Source organism: Leiobunum rupestre, chromosome 2, assembly GCF_980474605.1.
Source record: "Leiobunum rupestre chromosome 2, qqLeiRupe1.1.hap1, whole genome shotgun sequence".
Taxonomy (NCBI): domain Eukaryota; kingdom Metazoa; phylum Arthropoda; class Arachnida; order Opiliones; family Sclerosomatidae; genus Leiobunum; species Leiobunum rupestre.
In genome coordinates, this window is record NC_143385.1 from 43,910,767 (window position 1) to 43,933,675 (window position 22,909).

The window sequence follows — 22,909 nt, forward strand, 5'->3', positions numbered from 1 at the left end:
AGAGAGCCTTACTCCTGGCAAACCTGTACTTCAACTGTTCAAAGGCCTCGAAGCAGACAGCTTTTCGTTTAGGTTTTTTACAATCCGGTATAAGAGAGTGCGCCGGGGTGGAAAAGGGGAGAGAGGTGGAGGTTCTCGAAGAGAGGGGTTAGATTAGCTTAGCTACGCCGTTAGAAAAGTTACGTTGTATCGGCCTCCAGGAATATGGCTCTGTCTGTACTGGTAAATATATGTTGTATTGCTAAATGATCTCTGCCTTATAAGGGGTAAATGGATATTCTCTTTAAAAACCAATAAAATATTGTTGAGACTGAATTCCCTTACGGGCCTGTTTGTGTTTCTTTTCTATAATCTTACGTTCGTCTGGCCTAACGTTTCCCTTTAGGAAAAAATCGGTTACAAGCATTCAGTCCCGTATATCACGTTACGTAAGTAATTTATTGTAATACTCGATTCGTAGACGAGAGTTCATTGCAATAGATTAATTCTGACTCCATTGTTGAGAGTGCAGTTAGCGATTGTCTCTTTGATTTCCATGCTATCGGTGTTTTACTGCACACGATGAGGTAGCCAGATGTCGATTTCCTGGTTTCGGTATCTGATGCCCACGAAGCGTTGCTATAGGCTTTTCAGAGTACTCCATAAGTTATGATTTGTACTTTGTTGTGATGACGTAATTCCACAAGTGCAGTAAATGTTTCCAATGTTAAAGGTTGTAGTTATTATTGTATTTCGCAAGGACATTTACTGCATATAAGACGTTTGGATGCGTATGACGAGCTATATCCAGCAGTCGCCCGATCAGACTTCTAAACGGTAGTGTTGTTTCGTCTTCATCTTCTGATTTGATCCTGTGATAACAGTTCTGAATTTGAGCGGTTCGTACGTTCTCCTGCAGGGTATGTCTTTGAATTGTTGACATAAGTGATTGATATATATATTTGAGACAATCTCAGTCCTCATTCAGTTATTTGTATATCAATACCTAAAAACGTTTTTACCACTCCCAGATATTGAATGTCAAACTTCCCTTGTAGGAGCACCATTATGTTAGTTATCACATGCTGATTACTGGTTAAAATCAGTATGTCATCCACATACACCAATATGATGAAATCCCATCTGTATGGATACACACATTGACATAATTTCAAATCTTGAAAGCCAATACTTTTCAATTCTTCATTGAGGTAGCGTATTCAATTACTATACTTTTTTTCGCAGTACCCGAGAAATTATTAGAGCGTGCCTCCTTGAGTGTAAAATAATGAGCTTTGCTTCCTATTCTCTTAAATATTTCACAGTGGGTGTATACCCATATCGTCTCATTAACGGAATTTTGTCACTCAACTTCCTTTGAGGCAAATGATTCTTAAAGTAATTGCAGGTCTTTAACATTTCAGCCCAAAAACGGGGTGAGAGATTACCATCCTTTAGCATGGCTCTTATGGAGTTCAGCGCCGTTCTGATGTATCTTTCAGCAGGTATTCGTACGCTGATGTTGGATACCCATGGTGTTGAGAAAAGATTTCATTTCATTGATACAGTATTCCATACCATTGTCACTCCTTATACAAACGACTTTCTGGCTTGTTTGTCACTCCATTTCCATAATATAGTGACGTACTTTATCGAATACTTCCCACTTATTGGTAATGACATCAATTTCGGTCCATCTTAAATAATCATCGACAAAAGAGATGTAATAAATATTTCCAGAGCCTGACTTGTAGGACCCCATACATCGGTATGTTACAATTGTAACATTTGTTTTATTCTTATGATCGGATTTGGTTTTCTAGTTAATTTTGTCATTTTTGTTTCTTTGTAAATGTCACACTGCAAATCGTGATACCTTAACTCTGGTAAGTCTCGAAACACATTTATTCTTTGACATCTGTATGATTGTACGTGATAAATCCGAGTCTGATAACTCTGCAGCATTCGCCTCCATTGACGATATTTCTCCTTGATATGGCCTGCCTTGCATACAATCAAATCAAATCAAATCAAATCAAATAATTTTATTTTTAATTTGAACACAAGAACTGTTTCTCTTTTACAATTGACGACCATGACCCTCATATTGCCCAATGATGTCCGGCTATGTCTGTTTGTAATCCGCTAATAAGATTTCTACGTCCACTTGGGGCATACCCAACTTTCTTTATAATTTGGAGACGGGTTTTTCCATGAACTAGATGCTCTTTAACTGCTTCACTCATTCCAGTGACTGTAAATGATCCATCATATCATTTCATCTCTATTGGTGATATTGGCTTAAAATTACGTAGCCACTTCTCATTGAATAAGTGCATGCTGGCTCCCAAGTCACAAATCCATTCATCTGAAGAGACATTGCTATCTTCCGTTGTGGACACCGTTGCTACATCATAGCATTGTCTGTCGTGACTGTTGCTCCTCCTCTGATTTGTGGCATCATACCTTTTTAGTTTTCGTATGTAGTCTTTAATATCTCCCACGCTACTACTGGGTTGGTCATTGAGGCGATCAATCTTCTTATGGTGCGTGATAAAGTGAGATATAGAAAACCCAAAGTCCTGGTTTTCTTTTCATTAAAGTCTTCGGCAAAAGTAAACTACAGGAACCTCATCTTGTTTTACAATTATTTTCAGCGGATACGATAGAGATTACAATGGTATTCTTTTGTAGGGCCGCAAATGAAGATTTAATGTTTATTTAATTGTAAAGTTTTAGCAATTTTTGAAAGTTCCTAGATTTTGGATTGAAATTCTTTTGGTCGTGTGTTCACCGACACCATACTGTAGTATAAGTATTGGCGCTACGCTCTCGTGCTGGGGGCGCGCGGCGCCAGCCCATAATAAAAAAAGCGATGGGCCTTCTATAACGCAACCTAGAGGACAGTACCTAGGCATACCCTACCAAGTATTGTCGGGCGTGGGAAACATTATAGCTCCTTAGAAACTCGCGGGAATGTCACAACACAAATAACAACAAGAAAGTAGCGCAATATCACGTGAACACACGACGAAAATAATAACAAAAATCGTGAAAAGGCCCAAAAAAGTTAATTTTTTAAATTAAATTAAAAAATTAAATAATCGTTTTCGGGCAAAAAAAGACAAAACACCTAGAAAATTCCCAAAATTAAGAAAACTTGTAATTTATTTAACAAACTAGTGGAACACCACGTGGAAATTATTAGGACTGAAAAACACGTTGTGTCGGCAAACACACAACGAAAAAAATAACAAAAAAACTTAAAATACCCAAAGAAGTTCAATTTTTAAATTAAATTAAAAAATTAAATGATCATTTCCGGCCAAAATAAAAAAAATACCCACGCTATCTACGTAACAAGGTTAGGCCATGTAGTTGAATTTTAAACGAGAGTGTGGCATGGTCACTACGCCCCAAGGCTGCAAGCATTTCTGGGGAGGAAAGAAGGTTTTGTTCGGAAGAAAGGATCAGGTCGAGAACATTGTCTGTATGGTAGAGGCCACCATTACGAGTGGGGAAATCAATAAGCTGGTAAAGACCGTTGTCGTTAATGCTGTCTAAGAAGGCTTTGGTGGGTTGACAGGCTGAGGGGGTCAGCAGTTGGGAAACCCAATCAATTAAAGTCGCCAACAATGACCAAGCGATAACCCTGTCTTGTACAGTAGAGGACAACACGAGAGATAAAAGAGTGTTCAGCAGCTCATAGTTAAAATATGGTGGATTATTGGACCTATAAACAACAACAAACAGGGTTATAAGAGCTGGTGAGGCAGTGTGGGAAATTGAGACCATTAAAATATCGAGGCCCTCGGAACTGGGGTTAAATAGTTGCAGCAAGTTAATATCAATAAGAGTGACGAGCCTTGATGATAGGGAGTTAACAACATAAAGAGTAACACCACCATAAGGGCTGTATCCCCTGTCACACCAGAATAACGAGTAATTGAATATTGCATGCTCACTATCCAAATGGTTGTCAGTCTAGTGAGTTTTGGTGATGGCAATACAGACTGGAGCGGGCAACTGTGCAAGAGTGGCGAGTTCATTGAATTTGTAGGGCGAGGTGCAGAGAGGAGCACTGAGGAGCAGGTGGTGACTGGAAATGCTGCAACAATTGTGGAGGGCACAGTAGAAGTACGAGCCCTCGAGACAGTTGGCGGAAGACCGCCATGTTGAGGAAAGAAGGGTTCAGCCAATGGATTAAGAGGGGTGTGGCACATCCATTGGGGAAGAGCAGAGTGGCAGATTCACTAACGGTTGAGGGACCAACGACGGTAGTAGACCGGTTACGATAAGAAAAAGGGATTCCAGTATATACATTTTTTAAAGTGAATAAGTTATTGACAATGGGGAAGGGGACAGGTTCCACATCCTGTATCACATCTAGTTTTTTGGAATCGAGGAGGCAGCAGTAGTAGATTTCGCTAAGAGAGCCCGACTGATAACTTTCCCATTACGAACACACAAATCTTTGTCACCAGCTTTCAGACACATCCTCAGTTCTGCGACAACCTGGCAGGGGGCAAGTCGTTGGACAGGAGAGTGGTCAATCGAACATGAGAATGTGACCGAAGCATCCCTGGCAGGGTTGGCATAGAACCAGCCATATCGGTTATAGCCACCTGGTTAAATCCTGTTATAGCCACTTGAAAAAATCCAGATTTTTGTGTCTTTTTTTTTAGTAAATTAATAGTTTTTATTTAAAAATTTAGTTTATTTTTTGTTTCATATTTAGAAACCGGTTTACTTTTACCAGTTTTTCGGTAGGTTTAAAGTTCCAAAGTTCGCGGCCTCACTTCTGTCATACACAAAAACTAGGGGGAATTTCCCGAGGAAATCAAAAGAATTCAGTTATTTTATATAGTTATTTCGCTTTATTTGTTTAGTTTCTTATTTACGACAGTAACTGCAGACAATTTCTACTTACATAAGTAAAAGGTACTGTTTATATTTTAGCCGGTTATAACCAAAAAACCGGTCTGGATTTTTTCAAAAAAAGCCGGCTTTATTCCAACCCTGATCCATGGCCTTAAGGTATTATATACCAGAGAGAAATTCATGTTTGAGTTCCAGCGTGAGAAATTCATGTTTGAGTTCCAGCGTGAGAAGTTCTAGCTGGATGGGAGAAACACGCGTGATAGAGGCGGAGAACCGTGAGGAGCGAAAACGGTGGATCTTCACCAAAAGCATATATTCCTGAGCAATGCAGACCTTTAGGTGGAGAGCTCGGACAGCCGCAGTGTCATCTGTGGCCTCCACAGCTTCAGGGAAGTTGTAGAGTAGGGCGTTAAACAGTCTGCTTTGGTCACCCGCATCCGAGGAGAGTGACTGCATAGAGTCGAGAATTTTCTCATCTAATTGACTGTTGCGGGTAGTGTCCATTGAGGTTACTATATCACGTACTCGCTGGTCAAGGTTTTAGGGTAAGGCAGAATGTTTACCATGATCGCAGAAAGCCACTATCGAAGACTCCAATTCTTTTACATGCTTGGTCACGTTGTTCTGAATTTATGCCATACTTCCGCTTAGAGTAGCGTAGTTTTCCTTAACCTCCAGGTCAATAAGTTCCTTTTCCTGGCTATCAATATCATCTGTAAGGACTGATAAATGGGCCGAATGTTCTTCGAGCGTTCCCCGCTGTTCTTCCACATCAGTCTGGTACTTGCCAACTTCAGTTTTGGTGAAGAGCCCGAGAAGTAGAGAGGGTAGTGATGGTAGTTTTCAAGTCTGTAATAATAGCATCTTTGTCCTCCAGATCCGTCTGAGTTTGGCTATGCACTCACCCTGTTCTGTCTGTAATTTGGTAAGATCAGAGACTTGGGTTCTGAGCAGTTTAACAGTGGCGGGTACATCCATGCTAGGTCGTGTAGAGGCCCCTGAAGGAGTGAGTGGTTTTCCGTAGGTTGCTGTTTTAGGCGTTTTGGTCATCACTGGAGAGTTATATTGGGGAAGAGTAGTGATGGGAGAAGCCACACTCAGGGAGGGAATTGAACAAAGCTGACAATACCAGCTCAGTTTAAGTTTATGCAGATTTGGTAGTGGGATTCCAACAGAGTCAATGTGAAACCACTGTTCTGGTTTGCAAAAAGTACAGGAGATCCAGTGAGTTAATTTTCCAGATGCTATAGATTTAGGTGGATCACGATGGAAGCAGTGTGCACACTTTCCCACGAGGCCAGCGGGCATCACAGAGTAGAAGGGCAATGCATCTATCGCCTAAAACGTGAAGGCTTGGTTATAGGGAGTTCACGCCGTTCGAAACACGTGGACGAATGGCTTAGCAAGAATGTGGCAGAATACGACTCATGGATAACGGTTAACACTGCGTAATTAGTTCAATCCAATTTTGGGAAACAAAAAATGTTATCGCCTTTACTCGCCGCCATATTTGTTTCCACGTGTTGTTGTTAACCCTAACCTACACCTACACCTTAGAGCATGAGACTCTTAATCTTTGTTATTCATAATATATATATATGCATACCTTCTTTAGTCACTAATACTTCCAATTACTCTACACCATATGACATAAGGAATGCTACTAAAGGAGGTGAGGCAAGACTAACAAGGAGACTACCCAGGGTGTAACTCATCGATTTTGTTTAAATTCAGGGATTAAGTAGACCTTCATGTAACTTAAAAAACCCCAAAGGGAAAAAAATGCGAAGGGCTTTAGTTTTACCATGTAAATTAACATGGCATAATCGAAGATTCTAAGGGAAATTATTCAAAATTTTTAAGATTTTATTTAAAACAAAGGTGGTTAAATTGGGTAAATATCTAATTTTGGGTAAATATTGGATAGATATCTAACTTTGGGTAAATATTGGGTAAATATTGGATAGATATCTAACTTTGGGTAAATATTGGGTAAATATTGGATAGATATCTAACTTTGGGTAAATATTGGGTAAATATCTAACTTTGGGTAAATATTGGGTAAATATTCGGTAAATATCTAACTTTGGGTAAATATTGGGTAAATATCTAACTTTGGGTAAATATTGGGTAAATATTGGGTAAATATCTAACTTTGGGTAAATATTGGGTAAATATCTAACTTTGGGTAAATATTGGGTAAATATCTAACTTTGGGTAAATATTGGGTAAATATCTAACTTTGGGTAAATATTGGGTAAATATCTAACTTTGGGTAAATATTGGGTAAATATTGGGTAAATATCTAACTTTGGGTAAATATCTAACTTTGGGTAAATATTGGGTAAATATTGGGTAAATATCTAACTTTGGGTAAATATTGGGTAAATATCTAACTTTGGGTAAATATTGGGTAAATATCAAATATTGGGTAAATATCTAACTTTGGGTAAATATTGGGTAAATATCTAACTTTGGGTAAATATTGGGTAAATATCAAATATTGGGTAAATATCTAACTTTGGGTAAATATTGGGTAAATATCTAACTTTGGGTAAATATTGGGTAAATATCTAACTTTGGGTAAATATTGGGTAAATATCTAACTTTGGGTAAATATTGGGTAAATATCTAACTTTGGGTAAATATTGGGTAAATATCTAACTTTGGGTAAATATTGGGTAAATATCTAACTTTGGGTAAATATTGGGTAAATATCTAACTTTGGGTAAATATTGGGTAAATATCTAACTTTGGGTAAATATTGGGTAAATATCTAACTTTGGGTAAATATTGGGTAAATATCTAACTTTGGGTAAATATTGGGTAAATATCTAACTTTGGGGAAATATTGGGTAAATATCTAACTTTGGGGAAATATTGGGTAAATATCTAACTTTGGGGAAATATTGGGTAAATATCTAACTTTGGGGAAATATTGGGTAAATATCTAACTTTGGGGAAATATTGGGTAAATATCTAACTTTGGGGAAATATTGGGTAAATATCTAACTTTGGGGAAATATTGGGTAAATATCTAACTTTGGGGAAATATTGGGTAAATATCTAACTTTGGGTAAATATCTAACTTTGGGTAAATATCTAACTTTGGGTAAATATCTAACTTTGGGTAAATATCTAACTTTGGGTAAATATCTAACTTTGGGTAAATATCTAACTTTGGGTAAATATCTAACTTTGGGTAAATATCTAACTTTGGGTAAATATCTAACTTTGGGTAAATATCTAACTTTGGGTAAATATCTAACTTTGGGTAAATATCTAACTTTGGGTAAATATCTAACTTTGGGTAAATATCTAACTTTGGGTAAATATCTAACTTTGGGTAAATATCTAACTTTGGGTAAATTCATATCAAATGTCTAAATTTGTTTAGATTTATCAGGTACAGTAAAATGTATAAAATTTTATCAGGTACTGTGAATTGCATGAAATTTTATCAGGTTATTTAATTTATTAAGTGAAAAAATTTTAATTTTGGGTAAATATCTAATTTAGACATTAGATATGAATTTACCCAATTTACAGTACCTGATCAATCTACCCAAATTTAGACATCTAATATGAATTTACCCAATTTACCAGAATTTGGATATTTATTGTAAATTTACCCAATTTTAATTTAGATTTTAACCCAAATTTATTCAGCTTTGTCGACCAGCATAACAATATGACTAATTTTTATCCAAATCGTCGTGGAATTTAAATAATTATCCAAATTTAAATAATTATCCAAATTTAAATAATTATCCAAATTTAAATAATTATCCAAATTTAAATAATTATCCAAATTTAAATAATTATCCAAATTTAAATAATTATCCAAATTTAAATAATTATCCAAATTTAAATAATTATCCAAATTTAAATAATTATCCAAATTTAAATAATTATCCAAATTTAAATAATTATCCAAATTTAAATAATTATCCAAATTTAGACATTTACCCAAAATTAGACATTTACCCAAATTTAACCACCTTTGTTATAAAAAAATCTTTACAATTTCCATAATTTCATAAGGGGGGAGGGACCCTTAGAAACTACGATTTTGCCATGGCAATTTACATAGAGAAATATAAAATTTTAGTTGTCAAAAACGTTTTCGGTTGCCATGGTAAAACTTAAGTCCATCGCATTTTTTCCCTTTGGGGTTTTTTAAGTTACACAAAGGTCAACTTAATCCCTGAATTTAAACAAAATCGGTAAGTTACACCTCGGGTAGTCTCTTTGTAAGATAAACGTAAGTTTAAAAAAAACATAGCAGACGGCACTTGATTTTAGAAGGCCCAGAAATAAACAAAATATAACAGGGCTGTAATATGTGAAGCAATATACCCCATAGACTACAATTTTTATAGCCAGCGATTTCATAAAAACGAGGTGACCAGCTTTAGAAATGGATTAACAGTTGGATTCTGACTATTAGTTATTTAAATTTTGCTATCTTGTTACACTGAAATAAGATTAAGGCCATTGACTAATGCTTCCTCACTTTTAAATTCAGACTAAAATTTTTTAGAATTTAATTACTGTACATCGACCTTCACAAAATTGAACTAACAGTTTCAGGGTTGTTTAAAGTGGATTTGTTATGATTTTTAAGGTTTAGTCTCTCTCTCTCTCAAGATAAAATTAATTATTTAAGTATAAACTAAATTTATATTATCTTAATTTAACTAAATTTAGTTTGCTTTCATTTGACATAGCTAGAATACCTACTTTTGTACATGCATTTTCATAATGAAATACCTTGAAGTATAAAATTAGGGGTGTGCGAGTACTAGCCTGAGCCGAGTACTCATATAGCATTAGAGAAAAGTAATAAAGCCTAAGGAAGCTAATGCTCCCAATTAATATTTGAAATTGGCCAATTTCGTTCATTTGTTTGAATATTAATTAAAATCGTTAAATATATGAAAACTCGTTAATTATTTATAAGCTCATTAAGGGCTCGAAGCCTAGAAAAGGAGTTAACTTAAAACTCGTAAGCTCGCTATATTTATCAAACTCCAACTCTAACTAGACTAGAAAAAATTTTTAAACACTAACTCAACTCGGAAGGTAAAAAATGAAACTCGCACACCCCTATATAAAATTTGATTAAGTTAAGGATTCTTTAAAAGGAACCACTCAAATCATATAACTCTGTACAGTTTAATAAATAAACATATCTATGCATAAAAAAAATTCTGCTTACTGGTAGCTGTGAAATGGCGTTGCTTTCTACATTAAATTCCACAATATTGCAACATTTGCTTAAGGTTTTTGGTAAGGAAGCCAGCTGGTTATACCTATAAAAGAAAAGCTTGTCAACTACAAAGCCAATAACGTAAATTTCATTTGGAGATAGCTTTTACTGGAATTTGGCCAGCATTACCAAATACAGGCCATAACAAAATGAGTTAAAAATAAACAATTCATAAAATTAGGCGAAAACTTTTGGATTCCATGTGATTGTATCATCGATTCCATAAATACTTATTGCCTTCGCTGACCAGCAAAAACTAGGATTGCACATTTTTCAAATTAAACCACCAGAAAATATTTAATTAACGCTTTCGTCACGAGATAAGAGGAGTTCAGTTCAGTTTTAAAGGTTAGATGTTTATAAGAAGGGTGACTAGTTGAATAAAAATCTTGTATTGTGCATTTTTTTATTAATCGCTCAAGACAATTTACGCTAAAATATCAAGACGGTCGTGGAACTTTAACAAGTTGAATAAGACAAAAAGTTTATGCTAGCATCTATTGGCTATCATATTGAAACATCACGGCTGACACGCCCGATACATCTCATCAAGAGGGCCAATGTTACTTTATAGAATGAACTATTACATGAAATTAAGTAAAATAACACCTTAATAAATTCATTTAAAAAAAGGTAGAGCAAAACCAAAATTCTGCAAATATTTCTTCATTACATTCCTATGCACTTAAGGCTTAGATTTAATTATCTTTGACAATTTTCAATCATGCTTCCAACACTTCATTTCAGTTAAAAAGTTTAGTGGGAATATTTTATCATTTAAAAAGCTTTCAACAAGATAAGGCCACAATTGAAAATGACTTTGCTAAAAGTTTCACAAGAATATGGAATTTAAAAAAATGCAATATATATCAGCCAAGTGTTGAAAACCACATAACAAACAGCAGCTTACCTGAGACCAATTCTAGTTAGAGCTGTCAAATTTCCTATTGTTTCAGGAATATCCACTAGTTCATTGTGCTGAATATCTAAAGTGGATAGCTGCACACAGTTGCCAATTTCTAAATGAAAAAAATAATAAGCTCATTCCACCATTTACAAATAGAAACAAAAATTTAACTATAAACAAAAACTTAACTAAAAACAAAACTTAACTATAAACAAAAACGTAACTATAAACAAAAACTTAACTTTAAACAAAAACTTAACTATAAACAAAAACTTAACTATAAACAGGGGCTAAAATAGGGAATTTTTAGAACTTCCCAAAAAATTACATCGATTGAGCAAACTTAACCCCCAAAACATAATTTCAATGAGCTATAAAAGCACCGAATTCAGAATTTGTAACAGACTAATATTTTAACAAAATTATAAAAGAAAATATTGCTGTAAATAAGTAACTTAGTTCAGCAAAATTGAACCACGACATCTTCCATGATGTAATCAACTATTTTAAATTTTTCATACTTTTTTTTAGATAAATTCACGATAAATCAGTTTTTATGTTCAAATCAGTTTTTGGAACTTCCCACTATTTTAGGCCCGGACTATTAAGCTTCAGATTAAGTGTCAACATCAATGAGTTGTGAAATTTATTAAAATGTTTAACATTTTGTCTAGTTTCCTCAAAAAATATCGGGATAAAGTATAAATTTATACATTTTGTAAGCTTTGTCTTTTTCAATAAAACACTATTAAGCTTTGTCTTTTGCAATAAAACACTATTAATCCATCATATCTTAAGAGAAATGTTTTAGGAGCCCAGGAGTCTAGGGTCTAGGGTCTAGTCTATTATTTGTAGCTTGCACGTGGGTGTGGCCTATTTTCATTGCCTTGGTAAAGAGTTTTGGTTGGCCATGACATTAGAATGCCTATGGTGATCATGTGATTATTTTCTCACAGTTAATATATTCAAGCGGTGTGAGCCTTGTGATTTGTGACGTAGTAAAATGTCACGGCGGCAGTTTTAAGACGGAGCTTAGCTATGACGTATGCCAATAACGCGACGAGCAAAAGAGATAATACAAAAAAAACAATTTCTATCGACAAGTAGCATTTTAGTACATGCTACAATACAAAAAAAATCTATGGTGTATGGGAAACAGCAAAGTTTGCACATATTTAATCTTACATTTTCAAACAACGTCCCTAATCCAACCAATACATAAAATCTATACCAGAAGCGAGTAGGATTTTAGTGTTGATTTCTAGTTTTTTAAGCTGATTGAGATTTTGGAAATGATTTTCGCTGAGATTTTGGTATTTTTCAGTCAATCTCCATATTTCCAAAATCATTTTTCTTTAAAGTGTACGGGTTTTTTTTATGAATGTTTGACTCCTCAACTGATTTACAGGAAGCAAAATAGGGTGGTACATTAAAATTTACAAAAAAAGTTAAATGGTATATTAGTAAATCTACAAGGATGAACAATTTCGATGTAGTATACTTATTGCAAGCGATGTGTAAAATTTCAGACAGATTGTTCTTACCAGGTGGTAAATGTTTGAGATGATTATTGGAAGCGTCAAAGGTTCCTAGCTGAGTTAACTGACCAATTCCAGCTGGTAGCTCCCGGATTTTATTTTCACGAAGGCTTAACATATTTAAATTCTAGATAAATATTAAAAAATAAAAGTTTAATCAATTAGCAGTTGTTGGTAACAAAGAAAGTAAACTTAAGTAAGAAAGTAAAATTGAAACATACTGTCAAATTAGCTATTCCATCTCCAACGACTCTAATTCTATTGAACCTCAAATACAAGGTTTTAAGTGAGGATAGGAGGTAAACAACATCTGGAATCTGTAATATTCAATATTTAAGTTTTTTATATTATTGTAGCATTAACATTAACAAGAGCATACGTCATTTAGTTTATTATGCCTCAGATCCAGGACTCTCAGCTGCTTCAGGTTCGCAAGAGAATCAGGTAAACTTGTAAGGGAGTTTTCGCTCAAGGCGAGAGTTTCTAAGTTGACTAGGCAACCAATTTCTGTTGGCAGAGTAGATAGTTTGTTCCCGTACAAATACAGTTCTACGAGATGAGTTAGTTCTTTTACCGCTGCTGGGATAATTGTTATCTATAGTAACAAAAAAACCATTTAATTCAGTCTCTTGTATAACAATTTAATATGAAAGATGAAAGATTTAACATTTGCTCCCAAAAACCAATAGATGTTTCATTAAAATAAAATTAAATAAAAAAATGTTTATCTCTGGGTCATAAGCTTATTATTATTATTATTATTAGTAGTAGTAGTAGTTGGGTGGTTGGGTCAATCCCAACCTAACACATCGACCAGAGGTCCATTGTGCAGACCCAGCCTTATAGACATGGAATAGCCCAGTCTCTGAAACGAAGCGCAAGATCTGTTTTGCTGAGATATTGGAAAGATCGCTCGTTTTTAGCCAGTGCATACCAAGATGCTCAAACCTTTGAGCCGCATAAAAACCACAGATACAAAGAACATGAGAGGAAGTTTCCTCCTTGGCAAGGCATACCCTGCACATAGGACTCTCACTGATGCCAATCAGATGCAGATGTCTATTTAGCTGGCAGTGACCTAAACCAAGGCCCGTAACCTTCATCTTAGAGACCGAGAGCAACTCAGTTGCTTGTTTCTTAGAAAGCTCAGGGATAAACTCCTTGGCTCGTCTCTGACCCTCCGTCTCAAGCCATAAGCTTAAGCTTTTTAGTACTTTATTGGTACATGCGTTTCACACCTTGACTTTATCGATACCAACGCTTGCTTTCTATCTTCAAAAACTACATCTAGTGATAACAAAAAAAATTACACGTGACTTTAGAAACGCCTAACTTCTATGTACACATGAAACATCCCTCTAGCGCTTAAAATTGATTTGGTGATTTTTAGTTATTTTTCTTAAAGGGGAAGAGGTCCTTTGAGCAACTCCTAACTTAAGACTTAAAAAGACCAATCTTTGAGACAAAACGGAGAATCCAATTAACCGGGATAAATCGTTAGTTGACTAAAGGCTTGTTTTGTGCTAATTCAGCTTCTTTATGGCTGCGACAGTTGTGAATAATTAACTTATGACGTTCAAAATCTCAAAGTATTTTATGCACTGGAGTAGTGTAATCTACACATGAAAATGTTTAGTGTTAATTAAGAAGTAAATAGTACTAATGAAACTGGAACTAAAAAAGGCAAGCGTTGTATTATTCATAAGGCTGAGCTTCAACAAATGAACGAATGGACCCGAGTAATATGTAAAAAAAGATTCACCCACGACAGTGCTTCTACCGAGAGCATCACAAAACTTTTCCACTCAAATACATATACGTGAAAACGTTAGATGATGAGGTAAGGATATTAGGAGTAAAGTCATTGGTTTGTTTTGCGCACATGTTTAATATATGGGTGGAAAGCTTTATAATATCGGACACCGTAGCACTACAAGCAGTGCTGTTTAAAAGAACCAAAGTTTACAAAATAGATTTGGGCTCAGTACTTTAATCCCAGGCCTGAACGAGCTTAAGCCTATGGGATCAGAGGCTAAAATTTCGACTAGTGATGTAAATGGTAGGGTGCGGTGGATTCTTCTAAAGTACAGTGTAAGGGCCATGGTGTTAGTTAACCCCTCCACAGAAGACTAGGAAAAAACATCCTTCCCCTCCCTCCCCTTAGTAATTTTAATTTGTTAACCCTACTATTTTGGGTACCTTAAAACTAGTCGTGATAAATTATATTACATTTGCTGTTACCAAATATTTATATTTTGAAAAAGTAAATTCAAGCTGTATAAATATTTACGTTAGATTTGCTTAAATCCAGTCTTGTTGCTCCATCTTCTTTACATTTACTGAACTCCTTCACAACATCCTACATAATTTCAAATGTATTAATTTTAAATCAATTTAACAATTGTAAATTTATCTTATATGAAAATATCCAATTTCCCGTGAAAACTTACCAGATCTGCTTGAATTCCAGCTTTTTTCTTGGACGTTGGTTTAATTTTGTTCGTTCCAGGATGAGTAACCATGACCTGTTTTGGTCTAGCTGCATCTCCAGCTGCCAAGGAAGCTGAACTAAGCTTTTTTTCCTGGAAGAAAAACCAAGTGAGAAAATAGTTTTAACTTATTATTCGAATTTGAAATAGCAGATATTTTAGACAAAAGAAACATGAAGCCTATTTGAAAATGTAGACCTATCTGTAGTCCAAAATAAATGCAGAAAAAAATGGTATGACAGTCTCAAAGTTGTCATGGGAAATACCAATAAAATTGTGCAACAAGCCCCTACCCCTGGCTAGCAACCCTTGTGGCATAAAGAGATAAGGATAGACGGCAATTTTTACAATAGTCTATTTCATTTAAGTCAATGTTTTGATTGTTTTTGATAATACCAGAAATACATGAACCAAAACTATTAGTACCAGCGGTGCACGTTTAATGTTTTTATTAGTGAAAGAAATATGGGAGGCATTTCTTCTGATCTACAATAGTCAGCAGTGCAAGTGCATCCTAAATTTAACTCCACATGCCTCTAAAGAAAATATTCAAGTGCATCACAGATAGTTCACCGTAAAGTAAGGGGAAATTGCTGAAGGCAGGACGGAAATAACTAGTTTTAAAGTGATATGATCTACTCAAACTACATTGCAAGGGAAACCAAAGAACTAAATAAGAAAGCTCTACATCAATAATTTTGGTTCGTGTATTTCTGATACTACAGAATATTTAAATTTTTATAGGCAATGGTTCAGCCAGTATTTTGGCTCAGCAATAAAATTAAAAAATGTAAACACATCCATAACGCTGTAGAGTCTATGCCCCCTGTGCCAGATTGAACATTAAATTAACGTGGAAATAAGAAATTGAAAAATAATGCCGAAGTATTTCATTTAGATATAAAGCGCCAATAGTCATATTTTTTTATGAATAGCGTTTTCTTGTGCAAAATATATTTAACAAAAAATTGTAATATTCATTTAATACTTTATTTATAATAAAAGAAGTAATAAGTGGATTGTCCTCAACATTCTTTTCCATAAAATGGCAACTCATAATCCCTCTTTGGGGCTTCTATCACTTAGAACATATGATAAGTATCATAAAGAATGTTGAAATAATTAGAATCTTTAAAAAAAAGACCAATATATGAGATAATTCGTAATTTTAACATCTTCCATTTTCTGTACTAATCATGTGGCATTAACAGAATATTTTAAATTATCTTAGAAGAAACCCAGAAGAAATTATACCCTATATAGCTCTCTCATTAAACCATTCTTGGTACCTACTAAATGAAATATACTGTTCTCCGGTAACATGGTATGCCTGCTTTTGGAAGAAATGAAATTTCCAGTCTCAGACGGTGCTGTATTTTTCATAAAATAACCCTATTGAGATAAACAAAAAAAAACAAAATTATATGATCAAGAAATAAAGAGGTAAATATTATAATAATGAGCAAGAAAATATAGAAAGAAGTTCAACCTTTATGGGTGAATTTTAAACAAAATAATAAAATTTATAACTTAAGTGTTTAGTTTTAAAAAGTATGTATGTATGTTACTAAGCACAAATAAATCAAATTATCTATGTATTTGAATGATGTTCAAGCTGAAGATAAAGTTTAAAACAAAAATGTAAACATTTATTCGGAAAACACATTATTATAAGGTATTTGCAAATGAATAGAGTGCCAGCAGCTTGAAACCCTGCGACGTCACCAATGTTAAACGTCTATTGCGAAAAAATGGCTGTGACGTCACTAACTTTTAAAAACGCATCAACTGCTAGCACTTTATAGAGACAGGAATCCATAAATGCTATTTGGAATGATGGCATACTTTCTAAGTCATTGTGATGGAACTTTTCCGCAGGTTAACAGCTACAGCATAAGACCTTTACACACACTTTGGCAGTTTATATGAGAACAGTGCTTAAATGCCTTGGTTCAAATCATAAGCTTACATACCTCATTTGCTCAATATTGGCCATCTGAAGACATTAATTAACAGGGTTTATGTTTATACAACTATTGGGAAACCAATTTCCTGGATATCTCCAGGTTTTCCCATGGATTTTACCAGATGCAAAGGCACCTTAGGTTTTAGGATAACCTCTGATGTTGCAAGTACATATCTTGTGTAACTCAAAGAGTTGTTGCTAGCTTAACCTATCTGTTCATGAAGAGATACAGGGTTACTCATTTCATGATAAACATTCATACTTAATAGTTTCCCTATTTCTATATATGTGAGAGTTCAAGTAATCATGTCATTAAAATAAAAAAACTTATTGATGTAAATTTTTCTTTCTGAACCCTAATAAATTTCCCTGATTTAAAAAAAACTGGAATTTCCTATATATTTCCAGGACTGTAAGAACCCTGATTAATAAAGGTAAAAAAAACTTTTAAAAATTCTGTAAAAAATTCAGCGTGAAAACAAAACAGTTTCTCAAATCCATTTTCTTATGTGTTTAGTTTCATAGCCTCTTCTATTTTTACTGTCAGTGGCCCCTAACAATATCCAAGGCACCACCCTAACTATTACCGTTAACATCAACAAGTTTTTATATAAGGGGAAACCAAAGAGCTTGGGGGAAAACCCCTTAAACCAGTGGGGAGAGAACTTGCAAACTCAACGCAGGAGTTGTTTCAAGTTTTCACGAAGTGCCACAAGCTGGGATCAAACCCGGCTGCTATTGCTATGAGGCCTGAGTGCTAACAACCTCCGCCACCCCACTGGTGGCTAAACAGTCAATCTTCACCACCAATACTTCAATGAAACCAAGTTTTACATTGTTTAGGTACAGTTCCACAACAAAATGCCATAAGAAGTAAAAATAAGTTAAAACCACTTTAATTATGCAATAACAAATTTTAATTAAAAATAAACAATTAAAACCTAAATATCGATGACTAGTTTCATGCTCTGTACAAAGGCATCCTCAGGTTTTACTTTTACTTCTTACCATATACGCACAAGTAGCCATCGTTATTCCGATTACAAAATATCATAATAGGCAATGACAGCAGCTGATCATTCTAATTAGCCTTATGGATATATTAAAAAAATACAACCCAAAATCAGGTATTTTTCAACTAGTAATTTGACAAAATCCTAAATTCACAAACCAATTATTTTTAGTCACTAGTCAGCAAAGATTATCTTTAAAAAAGTTTAAAATAATCCAATAATTTAAGTATGTGGATTTGAGAACTACATAGAAATTTCACTACCTAACGCTACAATTGTAATAAATCTCTGGAGCTATTATAACAATAGATAGACCAATTTTTGTGATTTTAATATGCCAGATTTTTTTGTGTATCCAATACCTCCCTTTAACGAGTTCCACTAAACTCAAAAAGGGAAAATCATGCAGCCCTTCTCAGCCAATTCAAAAGTTAGGTTCTAGTAACTACGACTAACAGCAAATGACAATGCAGACTGAGAAATGTGTTATTTCTCCAATCCCTCTGCCCTAAGGGCCAGTGTTTACCCCTTAGAAAGACTTGAGAAAGCTTCCAAAAATATTTCTTTATAGGTCGGAGTGTCTGGCGAATCAATTTCCCTTATGGAGATAGTGCTTAAAAGGAAAAAACAAGTTATACCCTGAAAATAGCTTACTTCTCACTTCTTTTGATTTGAAGTTTGCATTTCTCTTACCCATTTTCATGATTTGGGGTTATGTTCTAAAGTAATAATGCTTTGGTTTTGATACTACACCATTCTCAATACCGACTACATTTTCACAATTCAATCTATTAAATTGGTGCCAGTTAATTGATAAAATATTAAAAATATAAGTTGTAAGAACCAAAAATCTAATAATTTACTTTATTTGGTTCTTTAAGTATTGTTTTAGTATAAAACAGTTTTAATCTCCAGGTTTCCTATCTTGGCTAGATAATATCTGCAATGCGACCGGGCAATTAAAAATTTTCAAAAATTTAAAGTCGGGGGGGAAAAGTGGTTGGACGAAGAAAAATTAGCCAGTCTGTCAACTATTTGAAAGTTCCAAATGGATTTAATCTCATGTTGGAATATTTAATTATTTGATCAAGACAAACGAATGTAAAAAACTTTTGAAAGCTCTTATTATATTTAAAATTATATTAACACTCATTGGCCTAGACCAAACATCACGACTGAGCGAGTTATTACTACTCAAAGCTATTCTGAAAATGAGTAAAACATGAGCTGCGTGAGCAGTTCAGTAGAAAATAAAAGCTTACAAATATTTGCCAAATTAATCAAACTTTTAAAGGCTATAGGAAATAAACCCTTTGTATGCTATGGTGATATAATATTTATGTGAAAACATTTTGATACTCTTTTATTCCAACATAAACAATAAACACTAATATACATACCTTATTTGTCATTTCTTTGGGTTCTTTACTCGTGCATGGATGTTCCTGATTTAAGGAGGAAAGAACATCCGAAGATTCCGGATTGTTGCTTGTTTCAATCAGTGGATCAGTCTCTTTAGAACTTCTTTCCATTCCGAATCAGGCCAGTCTGTTTAAATCTAAAAACTGACTCGCGCCCTACCTTTCACCGAAATTATAAAGAAACATGAGGTACACTCAAGGCGAAGTCCTGGTTAAAGCATTGAAGGTACCAAGGCTTAAAGAAATTGTCAGATCACTTTTTCCTAATATGATACAACAGGCAGCACGAAAAATATAATGGCACTTCTCAAGATATCAAGACCCAAGATACGAATATTAAGTTAGGCCTTTTCTACAAAAACAAACATCCGAACTCTTTATTTTACTATCTTCTTTAAAATACAAATAAGATAAAATTAAGAAATTTCATTCGATTAACAGCTGCGAAGGCCAAGGCTTAAGGCCTACAATGCATTTAGATTCTCAACTTACAGCAGGAGCTAGGCAGGAGGAACAGCTACGAAGAACCTTACGCGAGCCAGAAGCTATAAGCTGCGTTGCTGCCATACCCTGATAAGAAGATACCCATTGAAATATTTCCCGAAATATATAGATAATCGCCATAATAGTTCCCCGAATATTTAAAAGTACGTTAATAGAATTAAATTGTAAATTAAAAACTTACCTCCATCATTCAGGAAAATCTATAAAGATAATTATCAACAGTAAACGAATAACTTATCAAGAAAATCTTTAATTTGTTATATAATTATGGCAACCGGCACCACTCTACAATTCTATATACTTCTGTGGCGCGAAAGCTTTCATCTTCAGATCTTCTGCCTAAGTGGTGTTGGGTTTCAACGTTGCCTACGTTATTATTAGTCTAGAGGAAAAACGTCTTCTTCCTAAAAACCGTGCACTTTTTGATAAAAGCATGAAACTTGCTGTAAATATGCCTAATAGTATTATTAAACGATTAAATATTGTGGGCAATCTGTATCATCCCCGTGACAAACGTGACAAGCCATCAAAGTGTCCGTAAAAACGAAAACTTCCCTTTATGAATGGCCCCTATGGAAATACAAGTAATGCGCCGAGCGCGTCCAAGGTTAGTAAATTTTAGGCGTCGTGTTAATATCGAGGGGGCATTCATATAGGTGTTTAATTTCTAAACTATGAGGAAATAAGATAGAAAATTCTGGTTTAAAGTTAAAATATATCAAGTTAATGTTAACTATATCTCATTTTAAGGTTCGTTTCAGTTAATTTTACAACAAGTTTTCAATGCTTATAATAACACAATATAAAAATCTTTAATACTCGCCGAATTAATTAAAATTAATATTTATCATTTGTTATATATTGTTTTATAAATAAGTAAAAGATAAAATGTTAAATTGGTAGTTTGGGTGAAATTCAGTCAATTGGTCCGATACTCAAATTTCGTACAAGCCTGAGGTTCGAAAATTAAAAAATCTCGAACTTCCTGAAAAAGTTCGGAAGTTTTGTTATATTTCTCAAATTTCTAAAATTTCAAATTTGATTCCAATAATCAAAAATAAATAGGGCGAGAAAGTCTGGCACTTGGGTCCAGCCGCACGACGTCTTATTTGAGGGGTAAAATTTTTGGGCTTCGGAAATGACTTCCCCCTCGCCTCTTTACAGGGACACAAAGGTATCGGTTGTACTCCGCCACGATGAAAAATAGTTCTCTATAAAATATGTGAATATTAAACTTTTGCTTTCGATAATTTGGTTAATTTAGTTCCTAAATAAAGTAAATATATCATAGAAACTAAAATGCGACATTTTAAAAATAATAACATGACTTTTGAAAAGAAATAAACCGTAACTAGAATAACATTCGCTTAAATCGTGGAGAGCGTGGCGCCATCTAAGAGTAGAGATCGGGACTAATTGGTAAATCTACGATGTTAAGGCCTAACAATTTTCAAGTTTAACTGAAATAATAGCTAAAGCTACGAGCTTTTTTTGTTTATTTTACAATTGATATAGTAATTATTAATTAAAATCAACCGTTTTCGAAGGAAATAATGGTCAGCATTTGTCAGAGAGACTATTTGAAATCGCGAGGCGGTGACATGGTTGCCAGGGAATAAAATTCAAAATTTTCATCTTGAGCGCGGACCGGAATACCACAAATGCACTACTTCGCGCGTAATGTGCTATCCTTATTGGTTAGAAATATCACGTGATCACTAGCTCTTCAAAAAGGGTGTCAAGCATGGTGGAAGATAAAATCTGAAGGCAGTGATAGACTTTCTCCCCATATTTACTTTTGGAATTATAGAATCACGAGGAAATTGCTCTCAAATTTTCAAATAATGATCAAATCTCATTATATTTTGCAAATCACATAAAAAATTTAGAAATTTTGGAAACTTTGGGGTAAATTTTCAAATCGGAACGAAAAGAATTGAAGATTTAAAATTTCGTACGCATTTTAGAATTCAGTAGTTTTTGGATTATAAGTTAAAATACCCATTGTCCAAAAAGGGCAGGTGTTAAAGTAGGGGTGGGGAAGCTTTATATGTAGCATACACTTTCCATTTCTGAGAAAAACCACACAAGAATGCTAGCTTAACATGACGGGGGAGGGGGGGCTTCCGATGAAAAGTGTTGAAACTGGTAAATCCCAGAAGATGAGTAAGTTTTGTTTCCTTCTTGTAAGGGCTCAGTTACCTTAGACCTCAGTGCATATAGGTCAAAATAAGCGTAAAATTTGGAATATGAATATGAGTAATTCGAAGGTAAAAGACAAATCTTTAGAACCTAAGGGCCAAGATTTACGGAGAACCAACTGGGATTTGTTTTATTTGTCAAAAAATTTCGACCGAAAAACTAACTTGTCCTGCAAATTACGATCAACGGTTCCAGTCGGCTGGCTACATAACTATTTCGGAAAATATTTTTATCATTCGACGACCTCGGTCTTTTACCACCGCATGTTAACATTAATCGATTGAACGACGGCTTTGACCTGGAAATAACTCTAAAATCTAATAAAGTGAAGTTTCACAGAAAGTGCAATCTTCTATTCAACCAAACGGAACTGAAACGAGCTATCAAACGAAAAAACAAATGAGATGAAGGGCCATCATCGGTGCAAAAACGGAGAAAATTTACAAGGAATTCTGTATTGAACTCTACAGTGACATATTTTATCGCCAATTGTTTCTTTTGTAATTAACCAGAGACAAACAGAGAGCCATTACACGAAGCTAGCACTTTTGAAGTTGATCGGCGAGTAAGACGATGTGCGTTTAAATTAGGAGATGAAACATTAATTGCCAAATTGAGTGAAGGTGACATGATCGCCACCGAATTGAAATATCATAGGGTTTGCCTCGTTAAGCTGTATAATCGAGAGCGAGAACAATGCAACAACATACATGACGAATCAGACGTGTTTAAGAGAA

The 22,909-nt window shown here is 34.5% G+C and overlaps 1 protein-coding gene across 2 annotated transcripts in view; it reads right to left on the reverse strand.

Annotated features, from left to right (window-relative positions):
- The window catches only part of LOC149957581 (uncharacterized), a 31,750-nt gene extending 11,477 nt beyond the window's left edge, over positions 1-20,273 (reverse strand). The window contains exons 1-11 of one of the 2 annotated variants that reach the window (XM_090165635.1): positions 20,152-20,271; positions 19,959-20,036; positions 19,446-19,858; positions 16,360-16,458; positions 15,028-15,159; positions 14,868-14,936; positions 12,957-13,172; positions 12,799-12,894; positions 12,584-12,704; positions 11,043-11,151; positions 10,082-10,175 (exon numbers count right to left, since the gene is read on the reverse strand). In XM_090165635.1, coding sequence (XP_090021761.1) covers positions 10,082-10,175; positions 11,043-11,151; positions 12,584-12,704; positions 12,799-12,894; positions 12,957-13,172; positions 14,868-14,936; positions 15,028-15,159; positions 16,360-16,458; positions 19,446-19,577 — 1,068 coding nt within the window. In that variant the 5' untranslated portion in view covers positions 19,578-19,858; positions 19,959-20,036; positions 20,152-20,271. Of the gene's footprint in view, positions 1-10,081; positions 10,176-11,042; positions 11,152-12,583; positions 12,705-12,798; positions 12,895-12,956; positions 13,173-14,867; positions 14,937-15,027; positions 15,160-16,359; positions 16,459-19,445; positions 19,859-19,958 lie in introns of both variants that reach the window. The other variant, XM_090165636.1, reaches the window with a different exon arrangement.
- Between the last annotated feature and the right edge of the window lie 2,636 nt (positions 20,274-22,909).